The sequence below is a fragment of the Poeciliopsis prolifica genome, unplaced genomic scaffold (genome assembly GCF_027474105.1).
Source record: "Poeciliopsis prolifica strain line A6 unplaced genomic scaffold, Auburn_PproV2 SCAFFOLD008, whole genome shotgun sequence".
Lineage (NCBI taxonomy): Eukaryota > Metazoa > Chordata > Actinopteri > Cyprinodontiformes > Poeciliidae > Poeciliopsis > Poeciliopsis prolifica.
The window spans coordinates 6,417,608-6,436,975 of NW_026562383.1; the positions used below are offsets into that span (position 1 = coordinate 6,417,608).

The following is a 19,368-nucleotide window of genomic DNA, read 5'->3' on the forward strand; positions in this document are numbered from 1 at the left end:
GTTCTCAAAACTTAATGCTTGTTACTGTTTGAAAATAGTCAGACATATTAGTCAGGCATTTAATGAGACCTTGAGGACATTACCTTATTTGTTTTTTTAAATCAAATTAATTTCGAGATTTACAGTGTTATGTACGACTCGACATTAACGCACCACGGAGTTTGAACGCTGATGTAAAACGCCGTGTGGAGACGCATCCTGACGGGGGAGCGAGATTCGTCACAACACCGGGAAGTGAGCGGCGGTGACGCAAGGTGGAGGAAGGCGGCGCTCGGCGCACTCGCTGGGAACTGACTAGAGGAACGGAAAATGGCGGACCTCGAAGACGTTACGCTGGACGGGAGACCGCTCCAATCCCTCCGTGTAGCGGACCTCAAAGCGGCTCTGGAGGAGAGGGGGCTGTCGAAAAGCGGACAGAAGAATACTCTCATCAAAAGGCTTAAGGGGGTAAGGTTCACAGCGAAACGCGGCGCCGCTTGTGAATCCCGAGTTAGCGTCAACGATGAGACGGGCTGATGCTCTCCGTAGAGGGCCGACAACTGAGTGTCGTTACCGCCGAGCGGAGTGGAGTTATCGAGGCTGAGCCAGCCTGTTAAATGTCTGCTCGCTCCGCATACTTGCTCGCGGCGGTTCTGTCTGCACGGCCCTGCCGAACCCAATGTGTGCGCCGTAGTTCAGCCAACTTATTAGCCAACGCGAAACTGTTTGTTGGTGTGATGTTGTGCAGTTAGCCTGTTAGCTTCCCCTTGCTAACGCAGTGAAACGAGCGCTGGCCTGAGCTGCTGGCTCGCTCCCGTGTCCACTGCAAAATAAACCCGTTTCGGGTGCAGGGCTGCCCTCCCCGTGAGTCATGTTTGCGCCACTTTGTTTACATTTCGACATTTTCCGCCATGAAACTCGGCGTCTGCCTGCGTCCCGTCCAGCACCGCGGAGTGTGTACAACGTGCCCGCTGAAATGCAGTAAATAATTAAGTGGTACACAAATGTCAGCGGCGGTTGGCACGTCTGACTTTTTGTTTTTCCTATTTTGAATATAATCAGCGCTTATTGACAACTATATGTTTTATTATGTTTACATCAGGGCTTTATATCACTTGTTGCTACATTATGTCAGGTTTTTTTTTCTAAGAACCTTATGGTTTTTTAAAAAAAATACTTACTGTCTTTGATATTTATCAGATATTACTTTGTATATATTTATTTGTGTTCATGTGCCAGGGTTAATAATAATACCTATTTCATTTAGTTAGGTTACTTCTTACGTTGTGCAATGTGGTTCATTATTATAGTATGGAGGAGCTAAATAATCATGGTTTTGATTAAGTTTTTGAAGTAACACCCAGAGTCATTGTGAAAACTTGTCCATAGGTTGGCCGCACCCCGAGGAGCTGATGGGTTGGGTCGGTCCCGTTACTTAAACCCAGCTTACTTGTTTCTGATAAGGAAACGTTAATGTATCAACAGGTTTTCTGGTTGCTTACTGCACTCACATTTATCAATAAAGACCAGCAGATTTCACATCAGGGGGGAAAAAAACCAAAGATGATCATTTTTGCTTGCATGGCTTTTTGAAAAAGTTTTCACATTTTTGTCAAAATACAGCAAAAAAACAACAACAAAAAGCTCTGGATTCTTTTGGAGGGATTGTATGTGACACTCAAACACAAACCTGAGCATAGTTCTAAAGTGAAAGAAAAATCATATTGCTATTGTTTCTTTTCTTTTATTTTTTACAATATAAAAATATGTATTTGAAAAGTGTTATGTGTATGAAGCCCCTGAGTAAAGGCTGTTTATCTAATTGGTAGAGTCATTCAGGTTTAAACATGTCACTGGGCATTATTTCACACCGAAAAGCCAATTAAGACACAACTGGGTCAGATGAGGGCAAGACCAAAAATGTTTGGCTTATATATCCTTGTCAGAAAAATACCCAAGCATAACAATACACATCAGTCTGAACATATTACCAACACAAGTGGCCCAGTTTTCAGATTTTACTTTGTAAAAAAAAAAAAAAAAATCTCTTAATTTACTTAATTATCCACTAATTTAAGTAGCTTTATCATGTAATAGGATTCATAAAAAATTGTGGGTTTTAATTTGGTTACATGTTAAGTAGTGAGATTTTTTTTTCTTCTGATAGATATATTCCGTATGTTGATCCCTTTTATTAATCATACATCTCCACAACAGGCTCTGATGCTGGAGAATTTGCAGAAGACCTCCACTCCACATGTCGGACTGCAGCCTAACTCTCAGGTAAATCTCAGAGGCCCTTTTATTGTCATTTCAAAGGCTGGGAGTCTTTTTGAGCGCCAATCTCTGATCTATAAATAACTGGATGAGTTTCAGCACACTCCTTTATATGTCTGCTAAAAGTACATTTGGTTGCCCCTGCGGGATTGCGCTTGATCATTTTTCATTTGCAATATCATATCTATATTTAGATTGGCGAGGAAATGAGCCAGAACAGTTTTATCAAGCAGTATCTGGCTAAGCAACAAGAGCTCCTGAGGCAGCGTCTGGAGAGAGAGGCTCGTGAAGCGTATGAAACGAACGGTGAGTGCAGTTAGAAATCCATCCACTGCTATTATTTGTGACTCGCCTCGTTGGTCTGTTGGAAAGTTTGTCATTCTCTGTTTGTGAGCAGAGCAAGAGGGCCACACACAGGTTAACAACAGTACATCATGCCCCCCTCCTGCCCAGGTTAGTAAGCTGCTTTTGTCTTTTTTTGTGTCTGTGTATTTTTAATTATTTCTTTTCTCATTAAAGGCACTCCTTTTGGTTGTATGAGAAAATTGGTAGTGCCGTGTACAGATATGCGCCTTGAATTCTTCCCATTTTGTGACGTTATGATTACAAACTGCAACGTCGGAGAGCGATTTTAGGATATTCTACTACAAATTTGCACATAATGATGAAGTAGACAAAAAAAAAAGGAAAAATGTTTTTCAAGAGAAAACTGAAAGTCGTGGTGTCTGTTTATATTCAGCTCCCCTGAATCAGTACTTTGAATAACTAGCGTTTTGGGGTGTGTACCAGCTGCGCACATCTACATGCTGATATTTTTGCCCCTGGTTGCATTCAGATTGGCTTAAACTGAAAAATAAAATGCATTGAGAGTCTCTGGAAACAACAAACATTTTAAGTCTTGCCACATATTTCTTAAATTGGAATTGGTCTGAATGTTGACTGGTTCATTCTCACACATGAACATGCTTTCGTCTGAACCTCTACAGGGTATGTTCTGGTGTGTGCTGAGTTGTTCCGCTGGAACAGGAACCTCCACCCTCGTCTGAAGTTTTTTTTTTTTTTTTGTAGTTCCAAACTGGTTTCTTCTGTATTAAAATCTGTCAATTTGATCTTATCTACACCAGTTTTCTTGTCTCTGCTGGAGGAAAGCGTCCATATAGGACAACAGCACAATGGGGAATGTGTGCTCAGATTGCTGTGCAGCGTTAATTTTCCATATTGCACTTTACATGTTACCCAAAAACATACATTTTAGTTTGATCTGCACATGTCACCTTTTACCAATGTTTGCTGTGTCTACTTATCTTGTGGCAAATGTTAAATAGAACCTCTTGTGGCTTTTATTTTTTTCAGTCTTTCATGAGGGTCACATATGTGGATTAAATAAGTAATATCTGTCCTATTATCAGACTTTTCCATCTGAGCTCTGGGTCTGTAGAGATAACATTAACTTCTTGGTTGCTTCTGTGATCAACGCTCTCATTCCACAGCCTGTTTATTCAGTTGGTCGGCCATGTCTTGGTGCCGTATTCCTTGGATTTTCAGATGTGGCATTGATCTGTATAAAATGTTCAACTCTTGGGATACTGTTTTATGACCTTAACTAAGATTTAAGATTCTTCAAACCTTTCTTCCTGACCTGTCTCTCGATTCCTATTCACAATATTGTCAATTCTAAACTAGAGCTGGACAACATGGCCGAAAACAGTATGGTGATAAGCATTTTATATCAGTCTATTGATAATTACTGATTAGTTTTTCTGTTGTTTTAAATATTTTAAATGCAGCCAAAATGGTGGCATGGTCTTTCCTGTTTTATCCACAGTCATCACTTCTTGGTTTTTTTTTATTTTTAAGCAGTTATGATGCACAGAAACAAAAACCTTAAAGTGCTGCTGCACAAGTTACTCAACATGATGTTGCTCGGTTACCAAAAGCGAGATTTAGTTGGTGCCACCTGTGTGAATTAGCTAGCTGTGAGAGGTCGAGCAGCTAAAGTCTTTCCTTTGCCTACATCCCCGAGAACGCTGCGCAGTTCAGTGAATATTCGAAATATTGCATATTCTCTCCGACTGTCGCTGGATATATACATTACGTGTCTATTGTGACACATATTGTTTGATTTATTGTCAATATCAAATCTTTGAGGCCTTTGCAGAACAGCTGGATTTATACTCAGATGAAGGCAAAGGGATGACTTCTGTTCGCTAACAAGGGAGTTTTGAAGGCAGACTGTTTCACCGGCTTTTGTTTGGGGGTGTCACAGCGAAAGAGGTCTGACTGCATTTTAATGCCACAATCTCAGATTTTTGATTTGTTAAAAAAAGAAAAAGGTTAAAATCATGTACTTTACACTCCAGTTATTGATTGAATAAATAATAATACAACTACGTCTGTGTAAATACCATTGTAGTCACTATATTTCCAAGAGAGGTTATCATAATTAATTTTGTTGCTCATCAGGAAGTCGCACCAGCTGCTCAACATAAGCCCCCTGGGCCCTCGGATGGAGAGGGATTCTTTGGTTCGGTCAATGCAGGACAGGGGAACAGGAATCAGGAGGCAGACGTGTCCAGCCCCCCTGCGTCCGGCTCTATGACCATGCGAGCTCCTGCCCCAGAGCAGCGGTCAGAGCGAGGTTCTGCCTCCAGCGAAGTTGCAGGCGACAGCGACGACGACGACAGTGAGGAGGACGGCGATGACGATGAAGACTGGGGCAGCAGCGCCCCAAGAAGAAGCCTCCGAGAGCCGGCCAGAGTGCCCGCGGCGCGGTCCGGTGCAGCACGTCACCCGCAGCCCCAGCAGCAGCACATTCCCCCCTTTTGTCTCCTCAGCTCCGACAGCCGACGCCTCCTCCTTCCCCACCTCCAGAGTTATCGTTCCCCTTGCCTGACACCCCCAAGCAGAGCCCACCGAGTCCCCCTGTCCCCGCGGACAGGCCCTCGCCCAGCTCCTCCAGCTCCGGCTCTTCCAGCAGCGGCAGTCGCAGTAGCAGCCCAGAGCCGCAGAGAAGTGCCGACCGTAAACCCGGTCCGCTTACCCTTCTGGCACGTAAAATGGAGTCCGAGGGGGCCTTCTCTGGAGGGGGCTGGCATGGCCCTGATGGCGAAGGTGAAAAGCAAGACAGCAGTTCACCTTCACCTATGGCTTTTCCTGGTAAAGGGCCTCTAGATGGTTTGGGGTCCGCCGGAGTGATTCCAGGCACACATTCATCCCACATCCAACTATCTGGGGGTTTACGCAAGGTCGCTGTAGCAGAGGAAAGAGAGAGGAAGCGGGCGATCGAGATGGAAAGACAAGAAAAGCAAAGACAACTTGAGCGGGCAGCAGAGGAAGAACGACAAAGAGCCATTGCCCTGGAACGGGAGAGAGAGAGGATTGAGTGCCAGCAAGCTTTAGAAAGAGAGGAAAGAGAAAAACGAGAGCGAGAGCTTGCTCTTGAAAAGGCGAGACGAGAGAGGGAAGAAGCGTTGGCTAGAGAAAGGGAGGAACGAGAGAGGGAAATGGAGCTAGAGCGGCAAAAAGAGCTCGAAAGACAGAGAGCTTTGGAGGAAGAACGTCTGCTGAAAGAGAGGAAGGAGAAAGAGAAACAGGAGCGAGAGGAGATGGAGAGAGCAATGGAGCGAGAAAGAGCCAAGGAGAGAGAGCGGCTAGAGCGAGAGAGAGCTCTGGAGGCTGAGCGAAGGGAGAAGGAAAGACTTGAGAGAGAGAGAGCTCTGGAGCAGGAAAGATTGGAGAGGGAAAGAATAGAAAGAGAAAAAGCTCTGGAGAAGGAGAGATTGGAAAAAGAAAGAATTGAGAAAGAGAAAGCTCTGGAGAAGGAGAGATTGGAAAAAGAAAGAATTGAGAGAGAGAAGGCTCTAGAGCAAGAACGATTGGAAAAAGAAAGGATAGAGAGAGAAAAAGCCTTAGAGCAGGAGAGATTGGAAAAAGAAAGAATAGAAAGAGAGAAGGCTCTAGAGCAAGAACGATTAGAAAAAGAGAGGATAGAAATGGAGAAGGCGATGGAGAAGGAAAGGATAGAGCAAGAGAAAGCTCTTGAACTGGAACGATTGGAAAAGGAAAGAATAGAGCGTGAGAAAGCTGCCGAGTTGGAGAGGATTGAGAGAGAACGGGCCTTAGAGCAAGAAAGAATAGAAAAAGAAAAAGCTCTAGAGAAAGAAAAGAAGGAAAAAGAAAAAATAGAACGAGAGCAAGCATTGGAGAGAGAAAAAAGAGAGAGGGAGAAAAAAGAGAAGGCCGAGAAAGAGGCAGCTCTGGAGCGGGAGAGGAGGGAGAAAGAGCGAGCTGAGAAAGAAAGGAAAGAACAGATTGAGAGAGAAAAGGCCTTAGAGTTGGAGAAACTAGAAAGAGCACAGGCCTTAGAGCGAGAACGAGCTCTGGAACAGGAACGATTGGAGAAGCAGATGGTAGAGGAGCAACAGAAGATGGCACTGCATCAAGAAAAGGAGAGAGATGCTAACCTTCTTCCTCCAAGTGGTAGCAGTGCCCCAGAGCAAGAAAATGCCCATGCCCCGGTGGCCCAGAGTGAATCCCAGCCCTCAGACTCTGGTTCCACACCTCTTTCTCCACAATCATCGTCTAAGAAGTTTCGCTTCCTTCGGGACTCCCCAGCTCGACCTCAGTCCGGTTCTATTGTCATCAAGCGGCCTCGTACATTCTCTGACACCCCCCAGCCTCGGGTATTCCTGAGCGTTGGGGATCAAAGACCAAGAGGAACCCTGTCCTCCACCAACCAGGAAGATGCACAGATTCAGTCCAAGCAGGATGTTGGCGCTGTATCCGACGGACTGAACGCCAACCGCACTGCAGCCCACCCGGGTTCCAGAGAAGAAACACCTACATCTACGCTTGAGGCGACATTGCCAAAGACCAAAGAGTCTGTTGAGGGGAAGGATGAAAGGAAAGACTCTTCAATTTCTGAGGATAAAAGTGGCAGAGAGGCAAAGAAACAAGAGAAAAAAGCAAGACGAAGGTCATCGTCAAACGATTCCTCTTCCGCAGATTCAGACTCTGGGTCTTCGTCTTCTCGATCATCCAGTTCATCCTCATCTTCTCAAGATAAAGTGGTCTCCACCTCCAGGATTAGACGGGTAAGCCCTACAAACTCCCAGTTTGTTCTTTTTGGACAGATGAATTATGTGTGAAATAAGAATTTACAAATAGTATGAATACTTTGGGCATGACACAGTGTTATATTCTCACAGTGTGACGGTTCTGTCAACAGGACCTTGACAGCAACAACTGCTATCAGTTTAGACCTTCTCTTCTTTGCAGACATGAACACTCAGAAATACACTTCTAAGTGCTGTTTTAAACATGAGAAACAAGAGATTGGAAAAAGAAAGAATAGAAAGAGAGAAGGCTCTAGAGCAAGAACGATTAGAAAAAGAGAGGATAGAAATGGAGAAGGCGATGGAGAAGGAAAGGATAGAGCAAGAGGGCTGCATAGAGGGCAGTGTAGCTCAAAATTAAAACCTGATGTCAGCCAATCCGATTGCTTCAAAGTTACGCACCTCTCATTAAAGAAGTTCCAAAAACCATGTTTAGATGATTTTTTATTTTTGCCCAGCCGCTTTTGTAGTTGAGGCCAGTGTTTTCTGCAGTTTCTGGGATGTTCTGGCTTCTTTTGTAAATGAACCTTTTGGGGTAATTTAGAGGAGGGTTTGCTTCTCGCCGCCATTTTTATAAATGGTTTTGTAATACTTTTTCAGTAGCCTTTTTCCTTCTAATAAATAAAATGAACAGGAAAAAAAATCTGCTTTTTTTCCACTTGGTATAGTCTAAAAATGCATAAACTCTTGTAACCCCTGGGTGTCACAAAAATCTGAAGAAGTTCAAATAATTTTTTCCAAAAAGAATAAAGATGTATTTAGTCAATTGTATATGAACTACTTTTTTGACTCTTTTACTTTTTATTACAGGAGGGGAAACATGAAAGAGGCTCATCACCACTGCCAATGGAGGCAGCTGAGTCTGAGGATTCAAAGGCCTCCCATCCTGAAAAAGAGCTGTCTGTAGACCGGATCAACACTGCAGATGGAGGCGTTCACACTACGGTAGGAGCATAATGAACCTTTATTTATTACTTACTTTTTAAAATAACTCTTTATCTACTTGAGGGAAGAAATACTATTTTTTGTCCCTGCTGACTGGAAAGTGATTTAATCTCTTTTTTTGTATTTTTGTCTTTCCATCTTTGCATTTCTTTTTTTCATTTCTTTTGTCTTTGCATTTTTTTATTTTGTTTTTCTCTTTTCCTTCTGGCCTCTCTGACTTTTTTCATTCTCTTTTGGCCTTTTTCCTTCCTCCCCTCTTTCTTCCCATTTGTCTTTTCTTTTTGCCTTTTCTTATGTTTGCTAAATGACATTTGCATCAAGTACTTTTGTCTTTTTAAACATTTTAATCTGAAAATAATGCTTTTATCATTATTATGAATTTTATTTTACAGACAAAAACACTAATTTCTTTATTTCAGTCTAATCCAGTTCAATTCATTCAGACACCATAAAAGACAGTCAAATGCGTTTTATGTCTGATGATTTTGAATTCGGTTCCTTATCTTTCCAGGCGAATATTGTCAGATGTTTACTGAAATTCATCAGTTACGTTTGTTTCAAGTGTAAAATCTATGTTGGTAAAAATTAGCCTTAGGAAACCAGCATCATTCAAAATCATTTTACATGTTTAATATAATTTTTTTGATGGTTCTTTAGCAGTATATATTGAACAGGCACATGAATACCATAACATAGTTTTAACGACTAATTTCTAATAATTATGGAGTCATTAGTGATAGTAATAAGGGTTCACATCTTCCTGCTCCTTCTCAAACAGAAACATATTGACAAGCTAATTATTTTGTTCTTGGATATGTCTACACGTGTCTTCTCTGTCTTTTAAAAAACTCGTTTGAAATAAATGAAATAAAATAAATGTCAAAACGGTTCTAAAAATATTTGTCTTTTGATTAGTTTGATCATTACCTGATTTAAACACATTTGAAGAAATTGTTCTAAATCCTATCAGTGTTAAACTGTAATTATATTTTATTCCTTTTAGTAAAACATGTTGGGAAGTTATGTTTTGTAAGGTAATGTTTTGTTGTTGTTGTTTTTTTGGTAAAATTTATTAATTCTAATTTAGGATTAAATCCTTCCTTTTCCCCATTTAGGAAGTGTCACTTTGAGCATGCAGTTTCATTTTTAAAAATATATGTTCTGCCTTTTTTAAATTACCAGAAACAAACAGATGCAAACAGGAAGAGAAAACACAGCGACGTGGATGAAGAAGAGGAAGAGGAACAACAAAGGTCTGTTTTGCTGCTTTGGTTTTATAAGACATCGTTGCAGCTGTTCCCACACTAAAAACAAGTTTTATCTCTGTCACCTTGAGTTTACCCAGCTTCATTTTAGTGGATCAGACACAATAAGCAGAAGCACCTTATCGCGTCTCGCTTTAAAATATAAAAGTCCAGCTTTTAAAATCCCCAACAGCTGCTTATCTGAATTTGACGCAGGCATTTTCGAGGTCTGCATGAGAACAAGCATGTGATTAGTATTTCTTTTTCCAACAATATCTTTATTGTTTTTGTTTTGTTTTTTTTCATCATTCTTTTCCATAATATACAGGACATAAATGTGCTCTCACATCAAAGGAAAAGCCCAGGGTAATTAAATTATTGTCCAACATTCAACTTGTCAAGCCAGGTCGTTATGGAGCATTTAAGAGCAGCTCTTATTACATACAGAGTATAGGAACAAAAAACATAAACTTCAAACAAAAAAAAGTAAAAATAAAAAAAAGAAGAAACAGTGTTCCCAACCCCAAACCCCCAAGAAGAAACAACAATAACAATGAAAACGGTTTCTCTATTTTTCAGGCATTAGCCCATATTATTTAGTGATTCAGAAAATACCAACTCGAATATATAATTCAAAGTAGTCCAGTATACAAATGAAGACTATCTTAGGACACTGCAGGGGACCAACTACAACTGTAACTCACCCCTGACACCCCCCACATCCATTTTTCCTATATATTGATTAGTATTTCTAACCTTTTTGCAGGCAGGAGAAAGAGGCTTCCACGGCAGATCCAGAAAAGTCCTCAGAGTCCAGTGAGGAGGTAAAACACCAATGGATGGATGACAAAGCTGTCAACAAATTGACACATATCACTGTGAAACATTTCTTACACTTAGATACACAGATGTGCTTTGTGCTAAATTTTACTAATCAGTTAATTACAGCGTTAAAATGAAAACTCACTGCTTCTGAAACAAAATGTTTCCTTACTTTGGTTGACAGTCGAACTCCAGCTGATTGCTGTGACTGCACCACTGGCCTAAAGAGTCAAAAAATTGAACTACAAAAGAGCGGAGATTGCCTTGTACTCATTAAGATGGCCTTCTGGAGCTATTAACCAGATCACAACTTTCAAAGAACAGGACAGCAGCTTCTTGATTATCCCCGTTTCATCTTGCTCTGCTTTGTTTTTCCAATCATTATGAGAAACAAACAACTTTGTGTGTATCTCTCAGATATTTTCTCTGTAGACTGGAACTGCGGCAACTTTAAAGGGACGCTTGGATTTTGTTTCATCTTTGAAACCACTAATGTTCTCTCTGGATTGCATTTAGCTGGACTTTTATTGTTTTGGTTTTTTTCTCATTTGAACTGAAGAACAACTTGCAGCTTAATATGGCTGCGGAGAACTGAACGTTTAAGTTGCGAATTTTGTGAGCACATTGACTATTTAAAAGCACGGGTCTGGTTCCGATCGTCATCCTTCCTGCTATTGGGGCGCATTGGAAGAACTCATGAAAACACATTTCAGGGTCCTGATCCTAGAAGACATTTGCACTTGTGCTTCACGCTTCAGTCTCAACATCTCAGCTAACACTGATTGGACCCTTGTTGTCCAATCAGGCAACAAGGGTCCAGTTGTGATTGGGCCGTTCCAGTAAAGATCAAGTTGCAGTGACTCCAAGGAATAAATGAATGTCACTCTGTACCAAAATTAGATGATGTTTTGAATTTTGGTTGTAATGTTGGCGAGAGAATCGGCTGTGAAAAGGTTTTTCTATAAATTCATCTTTAAATTTTGATCACATCTGCTGTCGTGGAAATGTTCGGACCACGGTCGCAAGTTATCGATTAATGAGGTAATCTAAAATTGATTGATTTTCATCAGTGGACCAACGACTAACTCATAAGCAACCATTTTCTTTTGAATCCAAGTTTTCTCTTGTGTCAAGAGGGCTGACCATCTTCCCATAACATAAACGCCAACCTTTTTTTTAATTATAAATTTAAAACAATTCTACTCTGAACAAAAGAAAATTGGCCGACTCAGACGTCCCCGGCCAAACAAGGTCTGTGTCAGGTGCTGGAAAACCAGAGCACCTTGATGACAAATGGGCTACTGGAACAAGACGGAAATGGGCGAGAGGTGAAAACTTGGATCTGTTACGCAAGTAACCCTAGTCAGAGAGGTTACATGCAAAGACTGGGGAAGGAATGGTTACTTCGACATCCCCAGTCAACACTAAGCGCTATACAACTCAGTGAAAGACTGATGACTTATGTATTGAGCTATCCAGTCAGCTCAGTGTTCCAACATCCGCAAACGACAATTGCTGTCACAACTTGAGATTGACGAGGTACAACACAAATGCTACAAATAGGAGGAACCTGGATGTCAAAACTGTGGGGACTTAACTACAAGTCCCCAACCAGAGAGGGGATATGCGGCCCCAATGAATGAACACCATAACAGAAACCAATGGACACAAACCAATGGCTACAACAGATCCCAGAAGGAACAATAGCAGACATAGATAAAAGCCACAGAGCTAAAATCTTGTGGGATCCAGACAGACAAAATTGTAAGGTCGAACCAACCAGACATTGTCGTAGTGGACAAAGAACAGAGGAAAGCCGTTGTGGTAAAGGCGTTGTGGTAGAAGTAGCAATACCAAGCGACTGCAACATCAGGAAAAAGGAGCATGAGAAGGAGGACCCGAGCTCAGAGGATAAGAATACATATGTGTGTGTGTGGGTGCGTGGGTGTGTGTGTGTGTATGTGTATATATATATATATATATATATATATATATATATATATATATATATATATGCAAGAAATTTGAAAACATCCTTGCTGAGCATTTTCTGTCATTTATCTTTTCAGTCCTTGCTTTTACCCTCATTCTTGCTGCTTTTTCTTTCCCCCAACCTGATCTTTGCCGCTGCTCTCCATTTCTACTGCTTGTTTCTCACCTTTCTCATGTAATTTGGGTTGTTTTTCTTATATATTGTTTTTGTTTTGTTGTTGTTTTTTCAGACACCGAAGGCTTTCTCCGGACGCAAGATCTCCCTTGGCAGTGAGTACTTTCCTGGACTTTTAAGCTCTTATTTCTGACACAGTAGAGAAATGAGAGCTGGGTTTAGTTTTGTGTTTTTTTTGCCTGTAACACTTTATTTGATGGGTTGTGAATAAGACTGTTATGACACCATCATAAACATGACATAACGCCAATGTATCACTGATTAAACCTTAGCTTTAATAATATAAAGCTACACAAGTTTTGAAGTTTAATCAGTGATACTTTTATAACAGATTTGTCAGATCGAGATTTCTTGGTTAATGACAAGTTGTCATAACAAAGACATTTTGAATAATGTCAACTTTGTATTAAAAGCGTCATGATTTACCAAATGGCACTTAATGACAAGAATCATGAATATTCATGAAGACTTACTCATGTTTATGACATGTGTTATGTCATATTTATGACAGACTTATTCACAACCCGTCAAGTGTTACCCTTTCTTCCTAATAAGTTACATTGCTTGAAGAATTTGTGAAACGTTTCATATAAAACAATACAAATTCTGAGCTGTGCGTACTGCCTTGATGAAACCAATGTTTACCTTTGGCATCTTGCTTATATCTCTATATCTTGACACACCAGGCAGCAAACAGTCTCCAGGCAACGCAGAGGCTGAACATGAGTCGGGGGCCGTGGCGGGTCGCAAGAGGAGGTGGGGCTCCAGCACAGCCGTCACTGCCAAAAAACCCTCCATCAGCATCACCACTGAATCACTCAAGGTATTTGCAGCATTTTGTGTCAGGATTTTCTCTTAAAGCCTAAATTTAGAAAGAGTGACTTACAGTTGAAGCCAGATATTTTCACACAGACACATTTTTTCTCACCGTCTGAAGTTACATCAGACTAAACTTCTCTTGTTTTAGTTCTGTTAAAATTATTTCTATTTCCTAAATGTCAGAAATCATTGAGAACTTTATTTTTTATTTTTTTTAAGAAATTTTGTTTGTCATTTCTCTGTATATTGTTTTTAAGCATTTCATTAGTGCTGGAAGGTCATTTGCCTCAGCGTGATTTGTTTGGATTGTTTTAATGTAATGAATATTAGTTATTCCTGATGGCTCAATAACTTATTGATTGAGGTAATTGAAATAAACCCTGCCGTATATTTCACACATTAAATAACACTATTTCAAAAATGTTTTAGTGTTTTGATCTGGTACCAATTACATATACAAGGTGTGTGTGTGTGAGAGAGAGAGATGTTCTGGTTCACCCTGACCCTGTTGTAAGATGTAGACTACTAATGCGAGACATAATCAACAACAATAAGAAACTATGCCACACAACCAAAGCTTCTCTCTTTGCTCTTTTGTAACGTTTTGATTTCCAAACTGTGAAGCTGGAAAAGTTTCAAATTTGCCTTGAAACTGCCTGACTTTCACTGTGGTAAAAGTGAATGAGCCCTGCCCTGAAATATATATTAAACTTGATCCAATTTGCTCATATAACAACCCTCAGCTGTTGTAAAAACACAAAAACAAAAGACCCATAACTGTTCTTCCTCCTTGGTTATCGTCAGTCCCTGATCCCAGACATCAGGCCGCCTGTCGGCCAGGAGGCTGTAGTGGTTCTACATACCGATGAAGCCGCTCTGTCTGGGACCGAGGATGAAGAGCGGGAGCGCTCCGACCAGGACCTTCAGATCCGACGCACCGTCACGCAGGTTATTCCGCAGCTCTTAACCTTTTGGAAACGGAGACCGGGAACGAGTCCATTCAGGTTGTGATGCTGACCGCCGCGCTCTGCTCTGTGTCCAGGTGGTGCCTGTCGAGGGCCAAGAGAACGGACAAAAAGAAGCAAAGAGAATGAGGCGGGACGACTTTGAGGAAGACGATTCTCAGGTAGAAGGAGAAAGCGTAGCGGCCCACGAGGAGCAGATGGACACGTCTCTCCCAGCAACCGTGGAAACCCAGTCGCCAACACTAGCAAGCCAAGATACTGAAACCAACACTGGTACAATAAGATACCTATCCAAAGCTAAAAAGTTTAAACTTATATTCTCTTTTTATTTATTGAAAAGATTAAACTGAGGGGCTCATAACATTTTTCCAGTGACACCCAGCGACACCCTCATTCGTCGCTCCATCAGCCAGCAGAAAACGGGCGTTTCCATCACTATCGACGACCCGGTTCGCACCGCCAGGCAGCCCTCACCGCCCCGAGGCCAAGTCTCCAGCATTGTTCACATCTGGAACCTGGTGAGAAAACACTCCTGTCAGATTAAAGCCGGTATTTGCAGCTGTTTTAGGAAGCAGATCCAAAGTAGGTGAGGTTGTAATGGTTTATTCCAGCAGGTGGTGATCACGGCCTGCTGTGTCAGCTGTCTGTTTGTGGAAAAATTAGCAGTTTTGAAAAGTGTGAAATTAGATTATTTTCAACATTTAGACAAGAAGGAGGGGGGATAACTTATATTTGATCTTTCATTCTGTCTTCTAATTTCTGAGAAATTAAATCATCATTCTATGATTTGTACTTGATGATTGTCGTTGATTTGTCACGTCCCAATTTAGCGTTTGACTGTTGTAACAGCTTAAATGAATGTGAAATATTAGTTAAAAAAAATATTAATAGCTGTTATAAATGATATTACATAACGATGAATAAAAATGGTCTTTTAGTTCATTTTTATTCTCTGGAAAAGTTTGAATACTTGCCTTGAAAGTGCTTGAAAAGTTCTCGAATTTTACAGCAACCCTCACCAAGCGAGTAAAATGACGTTTTGGGACACGTCCAGTTTGAACGTTGACTCCGTAATTTTTAAAAATATTTTCGGTCGTATCCATTGTGTAACCTGTTCTGCAGGTAAGGCCGTTCACACTGGGCCAGCTGAAGGAGCTGCTGAGCAGAACCGGCACTCTGGTGGAGGACGGATTCTGGATTGATAAAATCAAGTCCCACTGTTATGTCACTGTAAGTTTTTACCCATATTTGTTTTCGTCCTGCACATATTGAGCCCGATTATGGTTCTTGAAAGTTTTATTGTTTTGTTTTTTTCCCTGAATCTTTCTCCGTAGTACTCGAGTACGGAGGAGGCGGTCGCCACCCGGGCAGCTCTTCATGGTGTGAAATGGCCTCAGAGCAACCCGAAGGTTCTCAGAGTAGACTTCTGCCAGCAGGATGAGGTAAGAGTCGATTTACTCAGTGTTTCGGGTTGCAGTGGCTGAGTTTCCATTAATCAGTTGGAATGACAAAAATACATTTGCTTGGTGGAAACAATTTCAGAAACATTTTGCCGTTTTTCAGTATTGAAATTGGCCTGTTTTCCAAACCTGCAAAGGAAACATTTTTTCTTTGCATCACACAAGTTGTGATCAACAACCGGATGCTACTACAGGCAGAATAGATGAAGGACACAACAGGATGATGGCACTAAAAATGTTTTTTTATTTTCAGAACCAAATTTATTCACATGTGATTTTAACTGCATTTCTTGCTCAGCGGAAGCAATGCAGTTTTGAAATTGGAAAAATATTCACAAAAACTTCAGCACATTTGTGATGGAAATGCGTCTCTCCACTTCATAGTTGGACTACCAGAAAAACTCCTCGGGAGCAGGCGACAGACCCGGTGGAGGAGAGGACATGGGACCCGCCGCCCCGGGACGTGGACCGACGTCGGGCCTGCCGTCGCTTCTGCCCGAGCGCGACCAGTGGGCGGAGCGCGAGCGGGAGATGGAGCGCAGAGAGCGGGCGCGGGCGGAGCGAGAGTGGGACCGAGACAAGGTGAAAGAGTTTGGGAAACCCGGAGAGGAGAGGGAGGGCGGACCGGGAAGGTCTCAGTCCAGAGAGAGACGGAGAAAAGAGAGGGGGAAGAGCAAGGAGAAGAAGATGGAAAAGAAAGGTGAGACGACGACGGCTCACGTCAGATCCTTCAACCTGGACACGGTGTGGTCGATGATAAATTCTTGTTGACCTTCTGCGGTTCTTTTTCTCTCAAAATAGCCGAGGATCCTCCTGCAAAGCTGCTGGACGACTTGTTCCGCAAAACTAAAGCGGTTCCCTGCATTTACTGGCTGCCCCTCACAGAGGAGCAGGTGAGAGACGCACCACAGGCCAACGTTTACCCTGACTGTCAACTTCTTTTTTCCTTCTTGTTGCCTTGCAAACGCAACCTTTAGCATATTTTGTTTGAACTTTAATAAACATCATTGTAAAGTTTAAGCAGAAAAACTTTGTTTAAATAATTTTTTATTAGAAATATTTGAAAAATATGGCATTCCGATATTCCAAAAATAAAACTCAGCCAATTACTTTCTTTCTTGATCTGTTAACATGTAATAAATCCACTGTGGAAACACAAACTGACCAAATATATATGGTCTAGCGTTTTTTTAGAACATCAAGTAAGACAAAACTAACTTGCAAGTAACTTTTCAGCAAGATAAAGAAGATTTTTTCAGTAAATAATTCCTTAATACTAATTTTTAAAAAGTACTAGTTCCACTGATAGTTCAAGATATTTTTCACATAAATGAAACAGTCTGTCAGTGGGACTAATACTTTTTTTTAAAAGTCAATGCTAAGGAAATATAGATTGATTAAATTACTTGTAAGTTAATTTTGCCTTATTTCACATGTACTAAGATATTTGCTCTAGAAACTGGACTAAACATATTTGGTAAGATTTAGTGTTTTTGCTGTGAAGTTCCAGTTTGGTCTTTAGATTTGTTGTAAGACTCACAGATAACTGACTTGTTGAATATATTTGGAATATAAACGTCCAATTATTTTTCTCTTTTCTATTATTTTTTCATCTTTGCTTTTTTTCGTGCTACTATCACATATTAGCTTGTTAAAGGATACATTCTCACACTATACTTCTCCTTTAAGAAAATTTTAGAACAAAATGTTCTGGACTTTTTCCCGTTCTTGTCAGCAACAATAAACAGTAACTGGGAAAGTTTTAAGGTGTATATTTCTAATTTAACGTTTCAAGACTTCTTAAGTCACTTTGCTGAGAAAAACGTGTCTCATAATGAAACTTTTTTTCATGTTTTTCTTTTTTCTTTCCTCAACTTAGTTTGTCCAGCGAGAAGCGGCCCGAGCGGAAGAGGTAAAGGAGCGCGAGGAGCGGCGGAAGGAGCGCGAGAAAAGACGAAAAGAGGAAGTGGAGGAGGAGGAGAAGAAGAAGGAGGAAGAGCGCAAGGAGAAAACGAAAGCCGCGGGCACCTCCGCCGGGAACCGGAGCGAGGGTGAGAAGGACAAGAACCGAGAGCGGGAGAGGGACAGAGACCGAGGTCGAGACAGGGAGAGGGACAGAGACAGGGAGAGGGAGAACGACAAACGCAGGGACGGGTACCGTAGAGCCGGGGGCGGCGGAGCGGGTTCCAGCCGGCGCTCGCGCAGCCGGAGCGAACCAAGAGACAGGAGGCGCTGATGGGACTGCCATGGAGACCGCCGCTCCTGCATTTGCCTTTCACTACATGTACTTTGTTACGACAAAGACCCAACAGAGGACCAACTGATGTCATTTCCCATCTCTCAAAAGCATCACTTTTTTTTTTTTCTTTCTTTTTTCAAAGCACATCTAAGGCCACAGTCATGCTTACGGAGACCGTGATGTTTTGCAGTGTTGTTTTCAATCCGGTTGAGGTTTCAGATCATTTCCTTTATGCCTTCGCTGATGTTTTCTGTCAGTTTTTCGTCCTGATCACGTGGCGGAACGGCACACTGGACAGTTTCAAACTACTACAAAGTCAACTTTTTCAAAGTCTAGATGCTGATTTGTTTTAAGCAGCAGTTGACTCCTCTGGGTTTCAGCATCCTGCAACTTGCTGAGGACTTCCTTTGTTGCTGCATGTAGTACAAAAGCTACACTTTAAAAAAAAAAAAGTTTTTATTTTATTATTATTATTTTGCCAGTCCTGCCTGAGGAGAAAATTTGTTGGTCTGCGCATTTGCTCGCAGAAATCAGAAAATATCAGAAAAATCCCTGTTTGGCATTTTGTACAGACTTAAAATATCTGCAAAATCAAGTCTTTAAATAAGGCAGCTCTGGATTATTTTCGACTTAGTGTAAAAACTACTAAGACAATGCAGTGTTCCTGTTTCTCTTTAAAGAGCTGAGATCATTCTCTGGGAGAGAATCCGTCACGACTAACATGAGCTCGGATTATGTCCTCATTGAACCTCTTTCCATCTTTTCCTCCTCCCATCCAGTTCTCCTGTCAACACAGGCCTGAGAGAGGAGATCGCATTATATGTTTTCCCACCAATGGTTTTAATATTTTGTTTTTTAATCATTATTTTATCATTTTAGTACAAAGATTTCATTTTGTTTTTAATTCTTTAAGTACGCCTATCAGTGGTGAATGTATAAATAATAAAAAAAAATTGAAGTTTGAAATTATTGTCATTTTTGTTCGGAGTAGCTGAGGATTTTTTTTTTTTTTTGTTTACTTTTTTCTTTTTTTAACAGATGAGTCATTTCTCATGTTTCTCATGTCAGATTTATTCAGATTTTGTTTTTTATATCACACGTCAAATTGGTTTCGTCACACAAAGACGAACCCGAGTCAGCAAGAAAGTAGTTTTCCAGTTATGGTTTTATTCAATAAAAGTTATTTAAACCAACCTGACCCTCTGTGAAGAAGTAATAGGCCCCTAAACCTAGTGACTCATCTTTTAGTTTTGGTAACCATGACCCAGGGTAATCACTGGGTGTGAACTAAGCAAGTCTTGCCATAATGAGCAATGTTGGGTGAAACAAGGCTGTGT

The 19,368-nt window shown here is 41.2% G+C and overlaps 1 protein-coding gene across 1 annotated transcript; it reads left to right on the forward strand.

The window, feature by feature from the left end:
• Window positions 1-266: 266 nt before the first annotated feature.
• Window positions 267-18,997, forward strand: acin1a (apoptotic chromatin condensation inducer 1a). Its single transcript, XM_055032728.1, is given in 19 exon segments — window positions 267-447; window positions 2,197-2,262; window positions 2,451-2,562; window positions 2,654-2,709; window positions 4,720-5,071; window positions 5,074-7,349; window positions 8,181-8,315; window positions 9,498-9,568; window positions 10,326-10,383; window positions 12,604-12,643; window positions 13,235-13,371; window positions 14,172-14,315; window positions 14,410-14,605; window positions 14,705-14,850; window positions 15,455-15,562; window positions 15,667-15,774; window positions 16,177-16,492; window positions 16,594-16,685; window positions 17,672-18,997. Coding segments are annotated over 19 exon segments (4,908 nt in total). The 5' UTR covers window positions 267-309; the 3' UTR covers window positions 18,029-18,997.
• The last annotated feature ends 371 nt before the right edge of the window (window positions 18,998-19,368 follow it).